The following is a 20,046-nucleotide window of genomic DNA, read 5'->3' on the forward strand; positions in this document are numbered from 1 at the left end:
ATACAAATGCATAACAATTACCACATCGTCACCTACAACAACAATCATATAGTTCTAATCACTAACTGCAAACCCCATTTCCCCAAATTCAAAGAATAAAGACAAACCCTAGAATTAATCATCAACAACATAGGGATAAAGACTTACCGGCGAAAGAATGAAAGATTGAACGCAAGGACTACGACGATTGCCCACACAGTGGAGGATTAGGAAGTGATTAGAGAAATCGTAAAATGTTTAGAGTTGTAAATGACGTTTAGAAACCAACTTTCAATATTAAATAACCCTAAACACTCCCGCATCAACCGCTGAAATATTACTCGTCAGACCGGATACTCGGTCGAGTAAAGTGTATACTCGGCCGAGTATCCTCTACTCGGTCGAGTATTCACTATACTCGGCCGAGTATTCCTCGGCAGAACCCAAACAAACTACACTCTTGACACAACTCGGCCGAGTAGGCTCTACTCGGTCGAGTACTTAGCTTATAAAAATCTGTAGTATTACAATCTTCCCCCCTTAAAAAGAACTTCGTCCCCGAAGTTCCAACCCAACCTATACAACATGGACACCTAACACTAATTCCACCAACCACTCTTCCTTTCACAACATGGCACACGATATCATCTCAACTATAGCATAGCCTCCCAATACTAACTCCCTAATACAATCGGATACCCACAACCTAAATGTTGCCAACTCTATCTTAGTTCATAACGCTCACTAACATCCTCAAATACCAAGACAATCCACCAAACAAGCTCAACCATCGAAACAGAATGTTACATTTTACCACCCTTAAAAGGAACTTCGTCCTCGAAGTTTACTCACACTCATAACATCATCATCCAACTGTCAACACTATGAAGTATTCTCCCATTCCTAAACATCAAACTACTACAAGCACGGTCATGACCTTTAATAAAATCAATCAAAACAAATATCCGTCCTTTATGCTACACCAACACTCTACTTCCAATTATACTACCATATGCACAACCATCAAAATCTCTTTTATCGCATCCTACTCCTCGTAAGATAAATGTAATACTCCGTATTTATAAGTCTTGGGGTACTCTATCGAGTAGGCCTTACTCTGTCGAGTAAGGGTAAGTTGCGTTTTAGAAAAGTTTCTGACCTGTAGGGTACTCTATCAAGTAGCCTTAGGTACTCGATAGAGTAAGGGGGTACTCTATCAAGTAGCCTTAGGTACTCGATAGAGTAAGGGGGTACTCTATCAAGTAGCCTTAGGCACTCGATCGAGTAAGGGGGTACTCGATCGAGTACCTTGGGTACTCGATCGAGTGTCCGGTTTTTACGGGGAGTTTTTTCGGGTTTTGTTAATTATGCGATTAAGGTATTTAAGCTTCGTCGTCATTATTCTAAACCACTTTTACAAAACCTAAATTCCTGTTTAAGAGAGAAAGCAAACAAGTCCATCTTCTTAATCGCATTCTTAGCAATTCCCGGAGTTCAGACGGTCAGTTCTTGTCGTTGTTCGTACCGTTGAGTTCCTTGCGTCGAGGGTAAGATCTATGTACCCTTTTTATTGTATTTCCTTTGATTTGGTTAAACCCTAATTTAGGGATTTGGGGGTTTTTGTGTAGATTGTGATTCGGTAGTGTTTGTATGTTTGTATGATAGGAGGAGGTTTTGTAGAAGAGCCTTTTGATAAGGTTTGAGAGACCGTCTCGATAATTATGCTTTCGGGTAGGATTCCCTACTCGTATTAGTCCCATAATGGGATGATTGTTGATGTGTGAGATTGATTGTTTGATATAGTGATTGTATTGTGACGGCTGTGATTGTGATTGTACATTGTTGATAGATTCAAACGGTTGTTGATGTTGTGATTGTGATTGGTTGTCTATGGTTCTCGAGATGCGTTCTCGGCTGAGTGGAGTCACTTGCGGGAGTGACTTCACGCCCTAGTTTCGCCCTTCGTGGAACCCGCCACGGAAGGGGATGTGCACATTAATGGGACGGGGTTATCGCTCGGTATGATGAGCGGGGCTTAGGTGGGAAGGCTGCGGTCCCCCTTTTGGCAGGGTGGTCCGGTGGACGATCGGTGATTGAGATTGATGGGATTGGAGTAGTTGTGTGTATGTGTGACGGTTAAGTTGTCTGTGTATCTTCTATTGTTGATATATATATATATATATATATATATAAGTTGTGTGATTAATCTTGACCCGTTTAAATGTTTTAAAACTGTGGTGATCCATTCGGGGTGGTGAGCGGTTGATTGCTTAGCGGTATATCTTGGATACGCGTGGGATCTAGTGGGGATGGAGTCATCACATATCGAGTCTTTAGTCTTCATTTGTGTTTATTAGAACAGTTCCTTTCGGTTGGTTTATAGTTTGAGAACAGTTGTATTTTGCTTACTGATTGGTTTTGTAATGTAATCACTTAAACTTATTTAATAAAGTATGTTTCTTCATTGTCTTATGATTATCATGCCTCGGGTAACCGAGATGGTAGCATCCTTATACCCGAGTGGTCCTGGTAAGGCACTTGGAGTATGGGGTGTTACAAATGGTATCAGAGCGACGATCCTGAAACCTGTAACCAATGAATCTAATGAATCTAGGGAGTCAATTAAAATGAACCCGGAGTAAAGGTTGTAGGAGCTAATGCAAAGACTTGGGAGACGTCCTAAAGTCGCGAACTCGCCCTACAATTTTGAACCGGTCACCATGGGATATGTGTCGGGATCGTTATGTGCTTATTGTGTCTTTGTGTGTATTTATGTAGTAGTATGTTGTATGAATTGATGGATGAAAGATGATAATGACGTGAATTGTATGTTGGTTGATTGTAAAGCATGAAAGTATAATTATTGATACATGTAATTTGACATGTTATAATTACGTAAGGAAAAGTGTTTTGTCTATATATATATATAAAGCGATGTGTAAGTATACATGTTGTTGTTGTCGTGTTGAGTAAAAGTACAGAAGGTTAGGAGTATGAATTGAACATGTGCTGGGTGAATATGTTGAACGTATATGGTGGGTAAATATGTGGTATGATGGATGAATTAGTGGAAAAAGATGAATCATCGTGGTATGATAACATGGTTCTGGATTAAGCAGGTTATATAATGGAAGTTATTTTATAGTGTTGTTATGTTAGTAACATGGAATAGGGTTTGTAATGTATGAGTATGATTTGTCTTACGAAAGGCTATAGAATAAAAGCATGTGGGTAGTGCATGATGAATGTTGTTGCTTTGTTTTCGAAAATAATAATATGTGATTGGGGCTACTGGTTTCATGAGTATTGGGTTGTTTTCGTTTAACTTGGTTGTTGTTTGGAAGTAAAAATCAAATAATTATGTCGTCTGATTACAGCAAAGTTGTCTTTAAACTGTTATAACTTGAGATGCGTAAATGATTTTAATGTGATTCCAATTGGAGGTGATAGCTTGTTCTTTTACGATTCTAACGATAGGTCACACACCCAAAACGACCAAGAAATGAGTGAGTTATGGCTGTTTTACGAAAACTGGACAGTGCTGAGAATTGGGGTACTCGATCGAGTATCCTTGGTACTCGATCGAGTAAGGGGGCACTCGATCGAGTACCTTAGCTACTCGATCGAGTAGCCCTGGTGATTTGTTTTACGTGCTTCGGATCTTCACCTACTCGATCGAGTAAGTCCCTTACTCGATCGAGTGGCTCGTATTTCGATCTAGTGACCCCTATTTTGGGTCATATGTTTATCTTTTGACTTCGTTGCATATTATGTTTAATTCAAAGGCGTTATTTTGCTTCTTTATGCATTGGTTTACATGTATGTTGGTCTTGACGCGTAAGTTACCCAATTTTGTGGTGTAAAGAGTGGCACCTATGATGAGTATGAGTTCGGTGGGGAGGACATGATTTATATGTGTTGGGATTAGTAAGACTTAATTGAGGCATAGAGCATGTTGTGTGAGACGAGATGAGTGACATTATTGTATGTTGAGTAATGAAAATGTAAGTGAATGTGGGCAAGGCATGATGTAAGTTTAAGGAACGTGAGAATGAAAAGATTGAAAGAAAGGATGTGGATAGTAGCAACCTGAGATGTATAATAAATTATGGAGGGAGATGGTTAGAAATAGTGTTGAGTAAGAACATATGTAATGAAAGGTCGTTTGGAAATAGTGGTATATAGCGAACTTAATGGGACACGTCGCGACGTGGATTTGCAGATAGTGACTGAGTTTGGAAATTTGTGTTATCGAGAGACGAAACTACTGTGTGATTTCCTTGGGTAATTAACGGTATTAAATGAATTATGATTTCTAGAGATGTAAAAAGGGAGATGCAATTGTTTGAACATTAAACGTTGATTCTATGGATAGATTAGTGGCAAGTGTGAGTGATAGCATAATAAGAGAAGATCCATGGTAAGAAAGAGTGGGATGATGTCGGTAGAAAGTAATGGAATTTGAGTTTTGGAGCGATGAGAAGGTAATTGGAGCACTAAAGGGGTTAGGTGGAAGTAATAGGAGTTAAGATATTAAATGGAATTGTTGAGTATGAAGAGAAAAGAAGGATAAAAGGAAGCTGAGAAAAATATTCAACGGAGTTATGTGATATAAAGGTAAGGAATCATCGAAATGTGTGATATTATCATGAGGATGTTAGTTAATGGTTATATGGGAGCTTCAGGACAACATGTTTAATAATGAGTTTCGAGAAATTAAGGAAAGTAAGAAGTTAGTAGAATATCTACATGATATGAGATTTTGGTGGAGAAATGGATGATGATTCAATTAAGGAAAATATTGGGAAGAATGTTGAGGTAATTTTGTTCATGGATTCGATGTTCGTTGTTTGGGATGTTAACCAAAGATAGAAAAGAAATCATGATGTTTAGAGATGAGTGAAGAGGTTTGATGTCCGGACAGTGGTAGTGTTATGGTATTTGACTAGTGGTTAAGGGTAAGGGTATATTAGAAAAGTGGCAATTCTAAAGAGACTGATTTTGTAAAGACTGAATTGATAAAAGTATGGTTGTCAGGAAGTATAAGACATAGTATTAGGAGGTGGTTTCTCATAATGAGTGTTAGCTGTATGGTTATGTATGGCAGAAGGTCTTTGGTGATGCGAATGGAAGAGTGTGATGAGGGGCATGCGAGTTAAGCTCGGACAACAGGTAACCTTTGTTGAGTGGTAACTTACGTGGTCAGGATTGACTAGTTGGTTGTGATTACGGGTCTATGATATGTGTAAATGTTTGTGTGGGGTTCTGACCTCACAAGAAGTGGTATGGTGTGATAATTATAAAGTCGTTTTATGAATGTTTCGTAATATATATGTTGGACACGGTAGTTTAATTGAATGATATCCAAAAAGGTAATAATTTGATTAATTTGACATGGCTAGTTATAATTTTATGTGTATTAATAACACATGTGTATTCCGTGAAATGGTAGAGATGATGTTCATGAGATGCTTATCTGTTTATTCATATAATATGTTGCGTTGTGATTGAGTAAAGTGGATTTGAGTAAGTTTTCTTGTCCGAAAGGTTATTTCCGAGTCAGTATTTATGGAATTGTATGTAGTTGTGATGTCTATCGATGTGGTTGTGGTGCCTCGGGTGGTGATCCGGGCTCGATATTTAGTGTTGTGATGCGGGTATTTTCGCACTACGTGTGTGTTGTTGGTGGCGGTGTTGTGATGCCGTCACCGGTTGTGGTGGAGTAGGCGGGATGATTATGATACGAGTTTTCGAAAGTGCATACCAGTTATACATAGATTGTTGTTTGGTTTGCTGTTGTTCTTTGTGAGTTTTGGTTGAACATGTAGACAGTTGTCTTGCTTATTGATGTTTTCTTTACCAGGTTAAGTTAAGAATGAGGTAGAGTATGATATGAAATAGAGTTGAATATGTTCTCGTTGTTGTCATGGTATAGTGATGTTCTATTGATGGGACACGGTTGTGAGAGGTTGTTACAGTAATTTTGATCTTGTTCTAGATAAGGCTTTAGTAGACAGGGTAATGGAAAATGATTCGTGGAACATGTGTAGTAATGATCTGATATATGCAGGTGGTTCATAATCCTTTGTTGAGACAGTGAGTGTAGGGCGTTGAGTAATTAGTGTCGTGTTAAGTTATGTATGAGGCTCGCGGTAATAAAAGAAAGGAACTTGAGGATCTAGTGTGAGTGTACGTAACAAGTGTGGATCGTGAGTTATGCTTTTGGTGGTAAGAGTTTTATGTAGTTTATATAGAGAGGTGTGTCATGTTGCGGTAATAGGGAACAAGTGAAGTTTTGGGTTAAATTAAGGAGTTTGTGGTATAGGTTAGGTGGTGTGACGAGAGAAGTGAAGTATGAGAGTTGTTTAAGTAAGTGAGCCTTGGGTAGGTGCATGGCGAGTGTTTAGATTATAGGTGGTTATCTTTGACATGCGACGGTGATGAGGATTATGAAAAGATATATCTAGGATTTAGTATTAGTGAGTTACGAGGACGTAACATTTATCTTAAGAGGAGTAGGAGGCGATAAAAGAGAGTTTCATGGTGGTGCATGTTGTAATATAATTGGAAGTAGAGTGTTAGCGTAGTGTAAAAGAGGGATTTGTTTTGTGGATAATACTTATAAAAGGCCATGGCCGTGCTTGTAGTAGTGTGATGCTTCAGAGTGTGGGAATATTTTATATAATGTTGACAGTTGGAGGATGATGTTATGAGTCTGAGTAAACTTCGAGGACGAAGTTCCTTTTAAGGGTGGTAGAATGTAACATTCCGTTTGATGTCTAGGAGTGTCTTGATTTTGGATTTGATAGTGGATGATATTATGGAGCTAGCAGTGTTAGTGGATGGTGGTTGGTTATGTATGAAGTTGGTGTCGTGAGAGATATATATGTGGTGGATGCGATATCGTGAGTCATGTTAAGGAAGTAAACATAGTTGGTGGAGTGGGTGTTAAGAGTTCATGTTTTATGTTTGGTCAAGTTTTTGAGTTCTTAGTTATGTTGTTGTGTCTTGGTCGAGTTAGTATGGTTGTTTTTAGAGTATGGGTTGAACTTCGGGGACGAAGTTCTTTTTAAGGAGGGAAGACTGTAATACTCCGTATTTATAAGTCTTGGGGTACTCTATCGAGTAGGCCTTACTCTGTCGAGTAAGGGTAAGTTGCGTTTTAGAAAAGTTTCTGACCTGTAGGGTACTCTATCAAGTAGCCTTAGGTACTCGATAGAGTAAGGGGGTACTCTATCAAGTAGCCTTAGGTACTCGATAGAGTAAGGGGGTACTCTATCAAGTAGCCTTAGGCACTCGATCGAGTAAGGGGGTACTCGATCGAGTACCTTGGGTACTCGATCGAGTGTCCGGTTTTACGGGGAGTTTTTTCGGGTTTTGTTAATTATGCGATTAAGGTATTTAAGCTTCGTCGTCATTATTCTAAACCACTTTTACAAAACCTAAATTCCTGTTTAAGAGAGAAAGCAAACAAGTCCATCTTCTTAATCGCATTCTTAGCAATTCCCGGAGTTCAGACGGTCAGTTCTTGTCGTTGTTCGTACCGTTGAGTTCCTTGCGTCGAGGGTAAGATCTATGTACCCTTTTTATTGTATTTCCTTTGATTTGGTTAAACCCTAATTTAGGGATTTGGGGGTTTTTGTGTAGATTGTGATTCGGTAGTGTTTGTATGTTTGTATGATAGGAGGAGGTTTTGTAGAAGAGCCTTTTGATACAATTTGTAGAGACCGTCGATAATTATGCTTTCGGGTAGGATTCCTACTCGTATTAGTCCCATAATGGGATGATTGTTGATGTGTGAGATTGATTGTTTGATATAGTGATTGTATTGTGGACCTGTGATTGTGATTGTACATTGTTGATAGATTCAAACGGTTGTTGATGTTGTGATTGTGATTGGTTGTCTATGGTTCTCGAGATGCGTTCTCGGCTGAGTGGAGTCACTTGCGGGAGTGACTTCACGCCCTAGTTTCGCCCTTCGTGGAACCCGCCACGGAAGGGGATGTGCACATTAATGGGACAGGGTTATCGCTCGGTATGATGAGCGGGGCTTAGGTGGGAACGGCTGCGGTCCCCCACTGGCAGGGCTGGTCCAGTGGACAGTCGGTGATTGAGATTGATGGGATTGGAGTAGTTGTGTGTATGTGTGACGGTTAAGCTGTCTGTGTATCTTACTGTTGATATATATATATATATATATAAGTTGTGTGATTAATCTTGACCCCGTTTAAATGTTTTAAAACTGTGGTGATCCATTCGGGGTGGTGAGCGGTTGCTTGGCAGGTATATCTTGGATACGCGTGGGATCTAGCTGGGGATGGAGTCATCACATATCAGAGTCTTTAGTCTTCCGTTGTGTTTATTAGAACAGTTCCTTTCAGTTGGTTTATAGTTTGAGAACAGTTGTATTTTGCTTACAGTTGGTTTTGTAATGTAATCACTTAAACTTATTTAATAAAGTATGTTTCTTCATTGTCTTATGATTATCATGCCTCGGGTAACCGAGATGGTAGCATCCTTATACCTGAGTGGTCCTGGTAAGGCACTTGGAGTATGGGGGTATTACAATAAATGTTACGTCCTCGTAACTCACTAATACTAAATCCTAGCTATATCGTCTCATTATCCTCATCACCTCCGCATGTCAAAGATAACCACCTATAATCTAAACACTCGTCATGCATATATCCAAGGCTCTCTTACTTAAACATTTCTCATACCTCAACTCATTCGGCACACAACCTAACCTATACCACAAAACTCGTAGCAAAATCACCATACTAACTCTCCATTATTACTGCAAAACCACATACCTCTCTATGTAAAGCACCTATCTCCCCAAAAGCATAACTCACGATCCACACTCGTTACGTACACTCACACTAGATCCTCAAGTTCTTTCCTTCATTACCGCAAAACTCATACATAACTTAACATGACACTAATTCCCCAATACCCTACACTCAGTGTCTCAACAAAGGATTATGAACCACCTGCATCTTTCAGGTCATTACCACACATGTTTTACGAATCACTTGCCATTACCATGACTACTAAAGCCTTATCTAGAACAAGATCAAAATTACTGTAACAACCTCTCACAACCGTGTCCCATCAACAGAATATCACTATACCGTGACAACAACAAAAACATATACAACTCTATTTCATATCATACTCTACCCTCATTCCCAAACTTAACCTGGTAAAGGAAACATCAATAAACAAGGCAGCTGTCTATCTGCACAGACTGAAACTCGCAGGGAGCAACATCAAACAAAACAACAATCTATGTATAACTGGTATGTACTGTCGAAACTCGAATCATAACCATCCCGCCTACTCCACCACAACCGGTGACGGCATTGCAACACCGCCACCAACAGCCGCACCGCAGTGCGAAAATGCCCGCATCACAACATGAAGTACCATGCCCGGATCACAACTCGAGGCACAACAACTACATCCATAAACATCACAATCACATATAATTCCCATAAACACTGACTCAGTATGGCATTTCGAACAAGAAAACTCATTCAAAACCGTTTACTAGATTATAACACAACATATTATACGGAATAAACTGACAAGAATCACATAAACATCATCCTTACCATTTCACGGAATAAACATGTATCATCAATACACATACAATTTTAACTATCCATGCCAGATCAATCAAATTATTACCTTTTGAACCTCATTCCATTAGTATATCGTACCCAACATAAATTACAAAACATTCATATAACAACTTTATAATTATCACACCATACCACTTCTTGTGAGGTCAGAACCTCACACAAACATTTACACATATCATAGAGCCGTAATCACATCCAACTAGTCAATCCTGATCACGTAAGTTACCCCCCGATAAAGGTTACCTCTCGCTTGAGTTTAACTCGTATGCCCCTCATAACACATTCTCCCATTCGCATAACCATCACCCCCTGCCAAATGTAACCATACCATTAATACTCAACTACTAACAACCCCCTCATATAACCACATCTTATGCTCTCTCACAACCATACGTATCAACCTGGTCTCTACAAAATCAACCTCTTTAGAATTGCTACCTTTCTAATATACCATCACCCATAACCACTAGTCACAAACGATAACACTACCATTGTCCGGACATCAACCTCTTACACTCATCTCTAAACATCACGATTTCTTTCCTAACTTTGGTTAACATCCCTAATAACGAACATCAAATTCATCAACAAAATTACCTCAACGTTCTTCCCAACACTATTCTTAATTGTATTATTACCCGACTCATCACCAAGATTTCATATCGTGCAAATTCTCTACCCACTTTTACTTTAATTAATTCCTCGAAACTCCTGACTAATCATGTTGTTCTGAAACTCCTATATAATCATTAACTCAAATCCTCATGATAATATCATACATCTCGACGATTCTTACTTTATATCACATAACTCCGGTGAACCTTGTCTTAGTTTTACTCCCCTCATTCTTTTCTTTTTACACTCGACAAAAGCAATTAATCACTCAACTCCTCATTACCTCTTACCTAACTCTTTAATGCTCCGGTTACCTTCTCATTGCTCCAAAACTCACATCTCATTATTTCATATCGATATCATCTAACTCTTTCTTACCATAAGTATTCTCTTATTATGCTATCACTCACCCTTGTCACCAATCCATCCATAGAATCAACGTTTATTTGTTCAAACAATTGCATCTCCCTTTTTACATCTCTAGAAATCAAAATTCATTTTATACCATTAATTGCCCAAGGAAATCACACGTTAGTTTCACCTCTTGATAACACCAATTCCCAAACTCGACCACTATCTACCCATCGCGGCATAACTCGATCTCACTATACACCATTTGTTTTCATCCCTCTATAACGGCCTTTTATCACATATATCCTTAACCAACACAATCCTAACCGTCTCCCTCCATAAATCCTTACACATACCACTATATCACTATTCATATCCCTCATCTCGATCTTTTCTTTCTCACGTTTCTTTACACCCGCATCACCCTTGCTCTTATATACTTACTTTTATATTACTCAACACACGACTATAACACTCACCATATTTCACAAAACATGCTCTTTCCCTTAATTAGCTCACATTCTACTTTTTTTTTTTTTTCACTATCTCTCACATACCTTCCTTATCCAACACATGTCCCTCATAAGCTGTCACTCTCCATGTCATAACTTCCGATGACTTACGTATCAAGACCGTCTCACATATAAAAGAATGCGTTAAGACTCAAAACATACATGTGTATATACCCTACGACTCAAAACAATGTAAAAACATAGCCACCGGCTCAAAACAAAAGTAAGAACATAGCCACCGACTCAAAACAAAAGTAAGAACATAGCCACCGACTCAAAGTGGCCGCCCAATGAGGTACTCGGTCGAGTACATAACATACTAGGTCGAGTACAAGGTACTTGGTCGAGTAACTATATTACTCGGTCGATTTTTCGACTCCAGAAGCAAACTCAATTGTCGCAGAAAGATTACTCGGTCGAGTATTTGGAATACTCGGCCGAGTAGACCTTACTCGGTCGAGTATGAGACTACTCGGCCGAGTTCACGACTCCAGACGCTAAACAGTATTATCGTAGAGAGATTATTCGGCCGAATATGGAATACTCGGTCGAGTATAAAAGATACTCGGCCGAGTAGGGACTACTCGGTCGAGTATCGGCGCAGTTCTCAGCACCGTCCAGTTTTCGTAAAACAGTCATATCTCACTCGTTACTTGGTCATTTTGGGCGTGTGACCTATCGTTAGAATCGTAAGAGGACAAGTTATCACCTCAACTTGGAATCACAGAAATATCACTTCTAGAACTCGACTTATGACAGTTTTAAGACAACCCTTCCGTAATCGGTCTTTATACAAATCAAGTTTTCTAAGCCAAAACAACTTGAACATAAATAAAGCAACCATTAGCAACTCAACACTTCTAAAACCAGTACATGGGTGAACTTTTATCATACCCACATGAAAACTAGACACGACATTCATGTATATAGACACATGCCCGTAACCATATGCTACTACCAACAATCAAGCATTATCATCATCATGTTCATACGCACATGTACCACTACCATACTTCATGCTCAAGATTGTATTAAACAGGTAACATGATCACATTCTTCATGCTCAATATTAATCAGATACGAATTCACAATTCACCTTTCATATTTTACCATGCTCCAACACTTAACATGCCAACATATTCATGTTCAAAGTTTAACATCAACAATCCTCGATACATCTTTCAACAACTATCACATTCCACTTCTTTCATCATTTCATCCAACCATGCACATGATTCAAACTATAGATATCAAACACACATGAATCAAACATACAACAGTTTTCCCCCATGTGACCGGCTTGAGATTGTAAGGGCCTTAATGCGACTTCGGGACGTCTCCCAAGTCTTTGCGGTAGCTCCAAACAACTCTCCCCGGGTTCATTTTATTTAGACTCCCTAAGTTCATTGGGTTCATTAGTTTTAGGTGCCAGAATCTTCGGCTCTGATACCACTTTGTAACACCCCCTCATACTAAGGTACCTTACCAGGACTACCCAAGCATGAAAGGTCATTACCATCTCGGTTGCCGAGGTTAGTATATATCAAAAGCGTCCGTCCTAAACACATTTATTAGAAGTACTGTAAAGTAATAATGTTTACAACAATCCAAATCTAAACAAAACCAATAAAGTGAATTCAACTGAGGACAACTACAAAATCATAGCTAAGACTCGTGACTGTGATACTACAACTGGTGATGACGACTTCCCCATGACCGCCCAAGCTCACCAAATGCAATACCTGTCAAGTCTGCTCACCATCCCCGAATGGATCACCGCAGGTTTTACAAAACAACAACAACGGGGTCAGTACCATTCAACCAATGTAAGACAAACAAACAATGTAACCGGCTGATCATCCTCCATAGTAACCGACTACACACCGAAGTGTGCAGCCCTGCCAGATTACCCATCTCAACAGGTAATCCTCGCCGCCAGAGGGTGACCGCAGCCCATCCCCACCTAGTCCAGCTCATCAACGAGCGACTAACAATCCCTGTCCCTTAATGTGCACATCCCCTCCCGTGACGGGTTCCACGGAGGGCGAACTAGGGTGTGAAGCCACTCCCGCAAGTGACTCCACCACAAACAACACACACATCACAGTACCACAGCATCACAGCTGTCACAACACCACCACCGTCACAACACAACCACATCACCACCGTCACCACAACACCCATACTCGAAGATGATCGTGAGATAACAACAATTACAATACAATCACAATCTTAAATCAATTAACGATGAACCGAGTAGGAAATCCTACCTTTTTCGCAATCCGCTTACGTTGCAATCAACCATACAAATGCATAACAATTACCACATCGTCACCTACAACAACAATCATATAGTTCTAATCACTAAGCGCAAACCCCATTTCCCCAAATTCAAAGAATAAAGACAAACCCTAGAATTAATCATCAACAACATAGGGATAAAGACTTACCGGCGAAAGAATGAAAGATTGAACGCAAGGACTACGACGATTGCCCACACAGTGGAGGATTAGGAAGTGATTAGAGAAATCGTAAAATGTTTAGAGTTGTAAATGACGTTTAGAAACCAACTTTCAATATTAAATAACCCTAAACACTCCCGCATCAACCGCTGAAATATTACTCGTCAGACCGGATACTCGGTCGAGTAAAGTGTATACTCGGCCGAGTATCCTCTACTCGGTCGAGTATTCACTATACTCGGCCGAGTATTCCTCGGCAGAACCCAAACAAACTACACTCTTGACACAACTCGGCCGAGTAGGCTCTACTCGGTCGAGTACTTAGCTTATAAAAATCTGTAGAATTACAACAAGTTTCAGGATCGTCTCTCTGATACCACTTTGTGACACCCCCATACTCCAAGTGCCTTACCAGGACCACTCAGGTATAAAGCTGTCACCATCTCGGTTTTCCGAGGCAATGATAATCAAAAGACAATAAAGAAACAACATTAAAATAGTATAAAGTTTAAGTGAATACAATCCAAAACCAAACTGCCAAAATACGAATTACATGTTCTCAAAACAACTGTCTATCAACTATCAAAACTACAGCGAAATACTCTATCATCTGAAGGTGACACATCCCAGCTAGCCCATATGTCTCGACTCATACCTGCTCAATAACTGCTCACCATCCCCGAATGGATCACCACAGTTTTTAAAACAATAAAATGGGGTCAGTACTAACCACACAATCATATATCCAATTACTATAAGACAGAAACCAATACATCTCAATCGTTACATAACCCAAACTCCACAATCAACTCCTCATCACCGACTACACACTAAAGTGTTTAGTCCTGCCAGAGTACCCGTCGTAACAGGTTACTCCACTCCGCCAGTGGGGGACCGCAGCCGTTCCCACCTAAGCCCTGTTCATACCATAGAGCGAACAACCCAAATCCATTAATGTGCACATCCCTCCTGTGGCGGGTTCCACAGAAGGCGAATAATTGGCGTGAAGCCACTCCCGCAAGTGACCCCACTCAGCCAGGGACGCACCCCGAAGATCACAGACAGATACAAACAATCCCAACTACCAGCAGTAATCAATTCCAACAACCGTCACAATACTCGTATGATAATATTCAATAATCACAAATCACAACCAACACATCATGTGACCAATACTAAGTAGGGAAACCCTACCTGGAATGCGATACAATCAGACGGTCTCAACAGCTGTAATCAAAAGACCTTCTCTACGGATTCTCCTTCTAACATATGATCACATAATTACTAACAATCATAAAAACTAACAAAACCCCCAAACCCCCAAATTAGGGTTTAAACAAACTTAATAAAATACTATAAAATCGGTACGTAGATCTTACCCTCGACGCAAGGATCACAAGAATGTAAAGAACGATGAATTCCAACCTCCCAAGCTCCGGGATTTGTCAATAATGTGAAAGATGCGAAGTACGTAGTTGAAATTCTTTTGAAGTAATTAGGTTTGATAAAAGTGTATTAAGAAAGTGACGGAAAGGTTTATATACTAATTCGCATTATTAACGAAACCCGACAAAACATTACCCGTAAACCGAGCTACTCGATCGAGTAGCTGACGTACTCGATCGAGTGCCACTTACACGATCGAGTACCCAGGATGCTCGATCGAGTATCCTACAGGCAGAATACATTTCTAAAACCCAAAACACCCTTACTCGACAGAGTAAGGCCCACTCGGTAGAGTACCCAGAGACTCATAAAACCGTAGTATTACAGGACAGACCACGAGACGGACCCGTGCCATTTTTAATACTAAAAATAAATAAATTTACCTGCCAATCCCAAGCCGTCATGGAAGCCGTATCCAATATCGAGAACGGGTTTCCGGGACCCATAAGAGTGATATTAAGGCACGACTGTCCTTGTGTATATTGTAGGATGGCATCCCCAATTCCTTTGAGGATGTTATCCTGGGACGCCTTTGCTATGTTACTACATAACTGCCGAATCTGCCCATATCTACCGTTGTATTGTGCAAAGTAATTGTAAATTTGAACTAAATTGTTCTTCAGCTCATAGGTTGCAAATAATGACCTGTCAAACAATCAAAATTATTTTGTTATTTGAAGTAATTAAATAATTAACAAAATTAAAAAAAAAAATCATAATAACAAAAGACTATGACACAGTCCGAGATATGAGAATTTTGTGAGTGATAAGACGTCGAAAAGTCGTATTAATTAGTAGGCCATTCCATTTTTGGCCCAAGTACTACCTAAGCCCAATCTATGAAAATAATAAATTAGAACCAAAACATTATAAGGCTGGTGTGTCAATTTCCGGCCCATTTACCCTCCACATGTGAAACATACGCTTAATTTTCATTCCAAAACTAATTATCTTCAATGTAAGAATGGTAATTTTGAAACACAAATTATTGTGTGAGACCATTTTATCTATAAGATTAGCCCAATAACTAAAAGTCCAAATAAATTAGTTAATAAACTTGTAGAAAATTATTTTATTTTGAGAATCTAAAACTTTATATTGATAAATTGTATATTTAGATAAGTTAGTTTTCACCATAAAATGTCGGGTCGTTAAAATAAACTTAAAATAGAAATAAATTTAATTATTTTGTTTGAGCTTCTCTACTCTTGGAACAGACCTATGCTATAGGATGGTCTTATAGAAGAGTTGCTAATTTTGAAATAACGATATAAACTGGAGTTTACGTTGTAAATACTTACCCACACGAACTGAAAGTATGCGAAAACTTGTCTATGCCGTCGGGCTTAGCTACGACCTCATCAATTAACTTTCACGATTGGGCTATGTAATCATAACACTTCTCGTTTATATCCTACGTAAAGAAAGAAAAATGTGTTAGTACGAAAATCATTCAAATTAAAATGATAAATGTAATAAAATTTTAAGTCAAAAATCATGACTTGCCTTGAAATCTCTGCTGACAATGGAGCAGTACTCGTTCTCGGGAGCCAAGTCCTCTGAATCAAATACCGGCGCCGAGGAAGCTAATGCCCCGTCGATAATGTTAGGATACTTGATCCTAAACCAAGCCGCCAACACTACAAGGAAAAATGAAGTAAAAACCAGTCAGTAGCAATTTTGCTATGCAAATTTATTTATACCAAAAAAATGGAAGCGACGATATTGCGGTATACTTACATCCGCCGTAGGAGCCTCCAAATGCAATCACCCGCGAGCTTTGAAGTGACCAGTCGGATTTTAAGCCTCGAATGGCATTAGCAGCGTCTGCTAATGCCTGATGAGACGTAAGGCAACCCCTTACATATAAATCCATCATCGCTGTGTCGATGGATCCAAGGGGCACCGACTGGCCGTAGAAACGGTGCTACAACACACAAAAATTGATTAACCATAAACCCGATTTGAATGAACCATTAGATTGATAACAAATATAAGTTTTTAATCACAATCTAAAATGTTCTAATTTTAAGATTATAATGTTTATTGTATATTGATTGATAAAAAGAGGAGCTACATGTCGATGTATATATTTTATAAGATTGTTTAGCAAGCTAAGTATACAAAATATAGGAGTAAAAAGAGGAAGAAATATCAACTAGAATATACACAGACTAAATATAAACAATATATGCTTATGATTCTCTTTGATTTGAGGAGTCGGTTGACTGATGATATTTGATATCTTTAACACTAATCTACATAGTATAAAAGCCAAGTTTTTTCTTAGCTTTTGATTGGCTGGTGAATTTATACATGTGAGCCCTGCCATGTCTCCTATACCATTTAATTACTTTCTCCCCTCAAACCAATTCCTCTTATTTCTATCTTTTATGTCATTGTGACATAAATGTTGTAATTTACAATTTTACATACATTCAACGGGTGTAACATGTCAGATAGCTTTAATATAATTCTAACAAAATACGATAGTATATTATCTGAAATTCAAATCTCCAAATATAGACTATTTATATTGTCACGGTATTGAACGCTTAATCACGCTCAATTATATGTTCATGTATCTAATGATAGCGCCTGCTATTACGACCCGTGCATTTTTTGCACGGGAATAAAACTAGTTAACGTAATTGATTAGTATGACCTCTGATCCTGAAGAAATAACGGGGTCTTTTTCCTAACCAACTATTCTAACAAAATTATTTTACCAAATTAGCCATTTTCTAAAACTATATTTCCTATAGTAAGTTACTAAACATGTTGTCAAGTAAATGTATTTCCCTTTTTCCTACCCCTACAAGTTCCACACTTAGCAACCCCTCTTATGATACTCTCATGAGTCATAAGACTCATAACAAAATCGCAGCCCACTGGTATAGAGTACAAGATACTAGCCAGTAACCGTCTTATCGATCGATAACTTGCAGTCGACAACCAATATAGTTAGAAGACGCTATGATCGACAACTTTTGTTGTTAGAAAATTTATCGACTTCAGTTAAGGGGAGAGGTTAAAACTTCTGCAATCAATAATCCCGAAAGAGGGATGCTGGTTCGACAATTATAATTATAATCAGGGGCGGACCCGGGGATGCGCACAGCAACCCACGTGCCCAACCTCAAGTTTGAATTTTTTTTATGAAAAATGCAGTTAAAATAGTATGTATATAAATTCTGTGCCATAAGGACATTGCAATTGGATGTTGTCTAGTGGATAAAACCAAGATCTTTTTTGCAAGGTGACATGAGTTCGAACCTCATAAGATCCCTTTTTAGTCATTCTTTTTTTTTTCCTTTTCACCCCTTTTTTCCATTTTAGCCCATTCCCAATTTTTGTATATCGTTAATTTCAAGTTTTCTCCAATTAATTCCATCATCAATATTTTTTTTTCTTATGGATGCTAACTATTCTGTACTTGTTAGTTTAACTAATGTCTGCAACTATAAACTATAATTTTGAAATAATTATAGAACACTAATTTCATACTATATTAACCAATTACAAATAATTTATTTGTGTATGTTTCATTTAAAATTGATTAAAACGGCAAAAGGTTTGGTCCCTTTTTAAATCCGCAAAATTTATACTTCTTCAGTATATGATGACATGAAATATTACTTTTTTCCCTTTAAAAATAATTCAAAATTTTAACTTATTTCAGAGATTAACTGAATTCGAGTCAATCTATATTCTATATGCATGGTCTTGGAATATTACATTTTACGGGTATAAATCAAATTTTCATTATGTATATTCTAGCGCGGTCAAATAAACGTCGTTGAAAAGCGCACCCCAGTAAATCGCTCCTAGGTCCGCCACTGATTCTAAATTTCTAGTGGATCTGTTAACAAAGTTGACACATAACGTAATATCATAAAATTGCCTAATATGTTCCTTCATTGACGATATTTACGTTCTAATATTAATCGAAAAAATCTCAAAAATTAGAAATGTACTACTTACTCTGTAGTTTTTTTTTTAAGAGAAACACACCAAAAGGCATTAGTAAAAATTTCTTTGTGTTCCACAAAAAAAAAAAAAAAAAAAAAAAAAATTGTTATTATGTGGGTCGTTCTTGAGGCAGATCTTCCTTTACTTGGGCTCATAATACAACATTTCCGACCCACAAGTTTTAGAAATTAAATTGGATTCTTTCATTCACAATTCATAAGCCCAGTATAAAAAAAAAAAAAAAAAAAAAAAAAAAGGACATTTACGTGGTCAAGTCTATTTGCATGGATGGATCCCTATTGAACATTTTCTAGTGCATGTTTTTTTCCTCTTTCACAAGTAGTACAAGAACATTAAATTTGAATTTGTTTTCTATAAACAAATTCCAAATCTTAAGAAAATACATACCTCGATGTAAACAACTAGGGCTCGAAATTTGGAGGCCGCCATAGTCATTATACCACCACCTTCTGCTACACAATGCTTGACATTGGCCTCGCCCCCTAAGTAAACTAGAATGGGCATCCCGTCTTCATCAGGATGCCCGTCTCTATAGGTATGGTCAATGTAAATCCGTTGGATGAAAGTGGCGTTGTTTGATTCGACCCCGAAAACGAAATGGTCGATGTGATGTTGGAAAGGATATACCTTGACATTATTCGACTCATCGGAAACTCCATAAGATACAAACATTACCAAGGTTGTTAATAGTATACTAAGCTGGCGTGGAATTTCCATGAAATTAAGATAAGGGGATGAAATGTTTAGAGATTATTGAAATATCTAATATTGTGAGGAAGTCAGGAAGGTAAGAGTGTGGTGGGCGAGTTTCAATTGAATTATAGTTGGTTTTTACGAAGGGAAGATTATTGACTGAATTATAGTTGGTTTTACGAAAAGGTATTTTTTTTGTTTTTATTGTGAGGAAGGTAAAAGTGAATGTGTATCAGTGTATGAGATGATGGTAACGTTTGCGTCAGTTTTTTTTTATTATTGAATTAAGGAGAAAAGGGGGAAAAAAAGGCCTGAGTATTTGTGTCAATTGATAAGGCCGTCTCATTT

The 20,046-nt window shown here is 38.3% G+C and overlaps 1 protein-coding gene across 1 annotated transcript in view; it reads right to left on the reverse strand.

Moving 5' to 3' along the window:
- LOC141589764 (uncharacterized) overlaps positions 1 to 19,722 on the reverse strand; it is a 50,078-nt gene extending 30,356 nt beyond the window's left edge. Inside the window, exons 1-3 of the mRNA XM_074410389.1 lie at positions 19,393 to 19,722; positions 16,753 to 16,939; positions 16,519 to 16,652 (exon numbers count right to left, since the gene is read on the reverse strand). Coding sequence (XP_074266490.1) covers positions 16,519 to 16,652; positions 16,753 to 16,939; positions 19,393 to 19,722 — 651 coding nt within the window. The remainder of the gene's footprint in view (positions 1 to 16,518; positions 16,653 to 16,752; positions 16,940 to 19,392) is intronic.
- Between the last annotated feature and the right edge of the window lie 324 nt (positions 19,723 to 20,046).

Source organism: Silene latifolia, chromosome 7 (genome assembly GCF_048544455.1).
Source record: "Silene latifolia isolate original U9 population chromosome 7, ASM4854445v1, whole genome shotgun sequence".
Lineage (NCBI taxonomy): Eukaryota > Viridiplantae > Streptophyta > Magnoliopsida > Caryophyllales > Caryophyllaceae > Silene > Silene latifolia.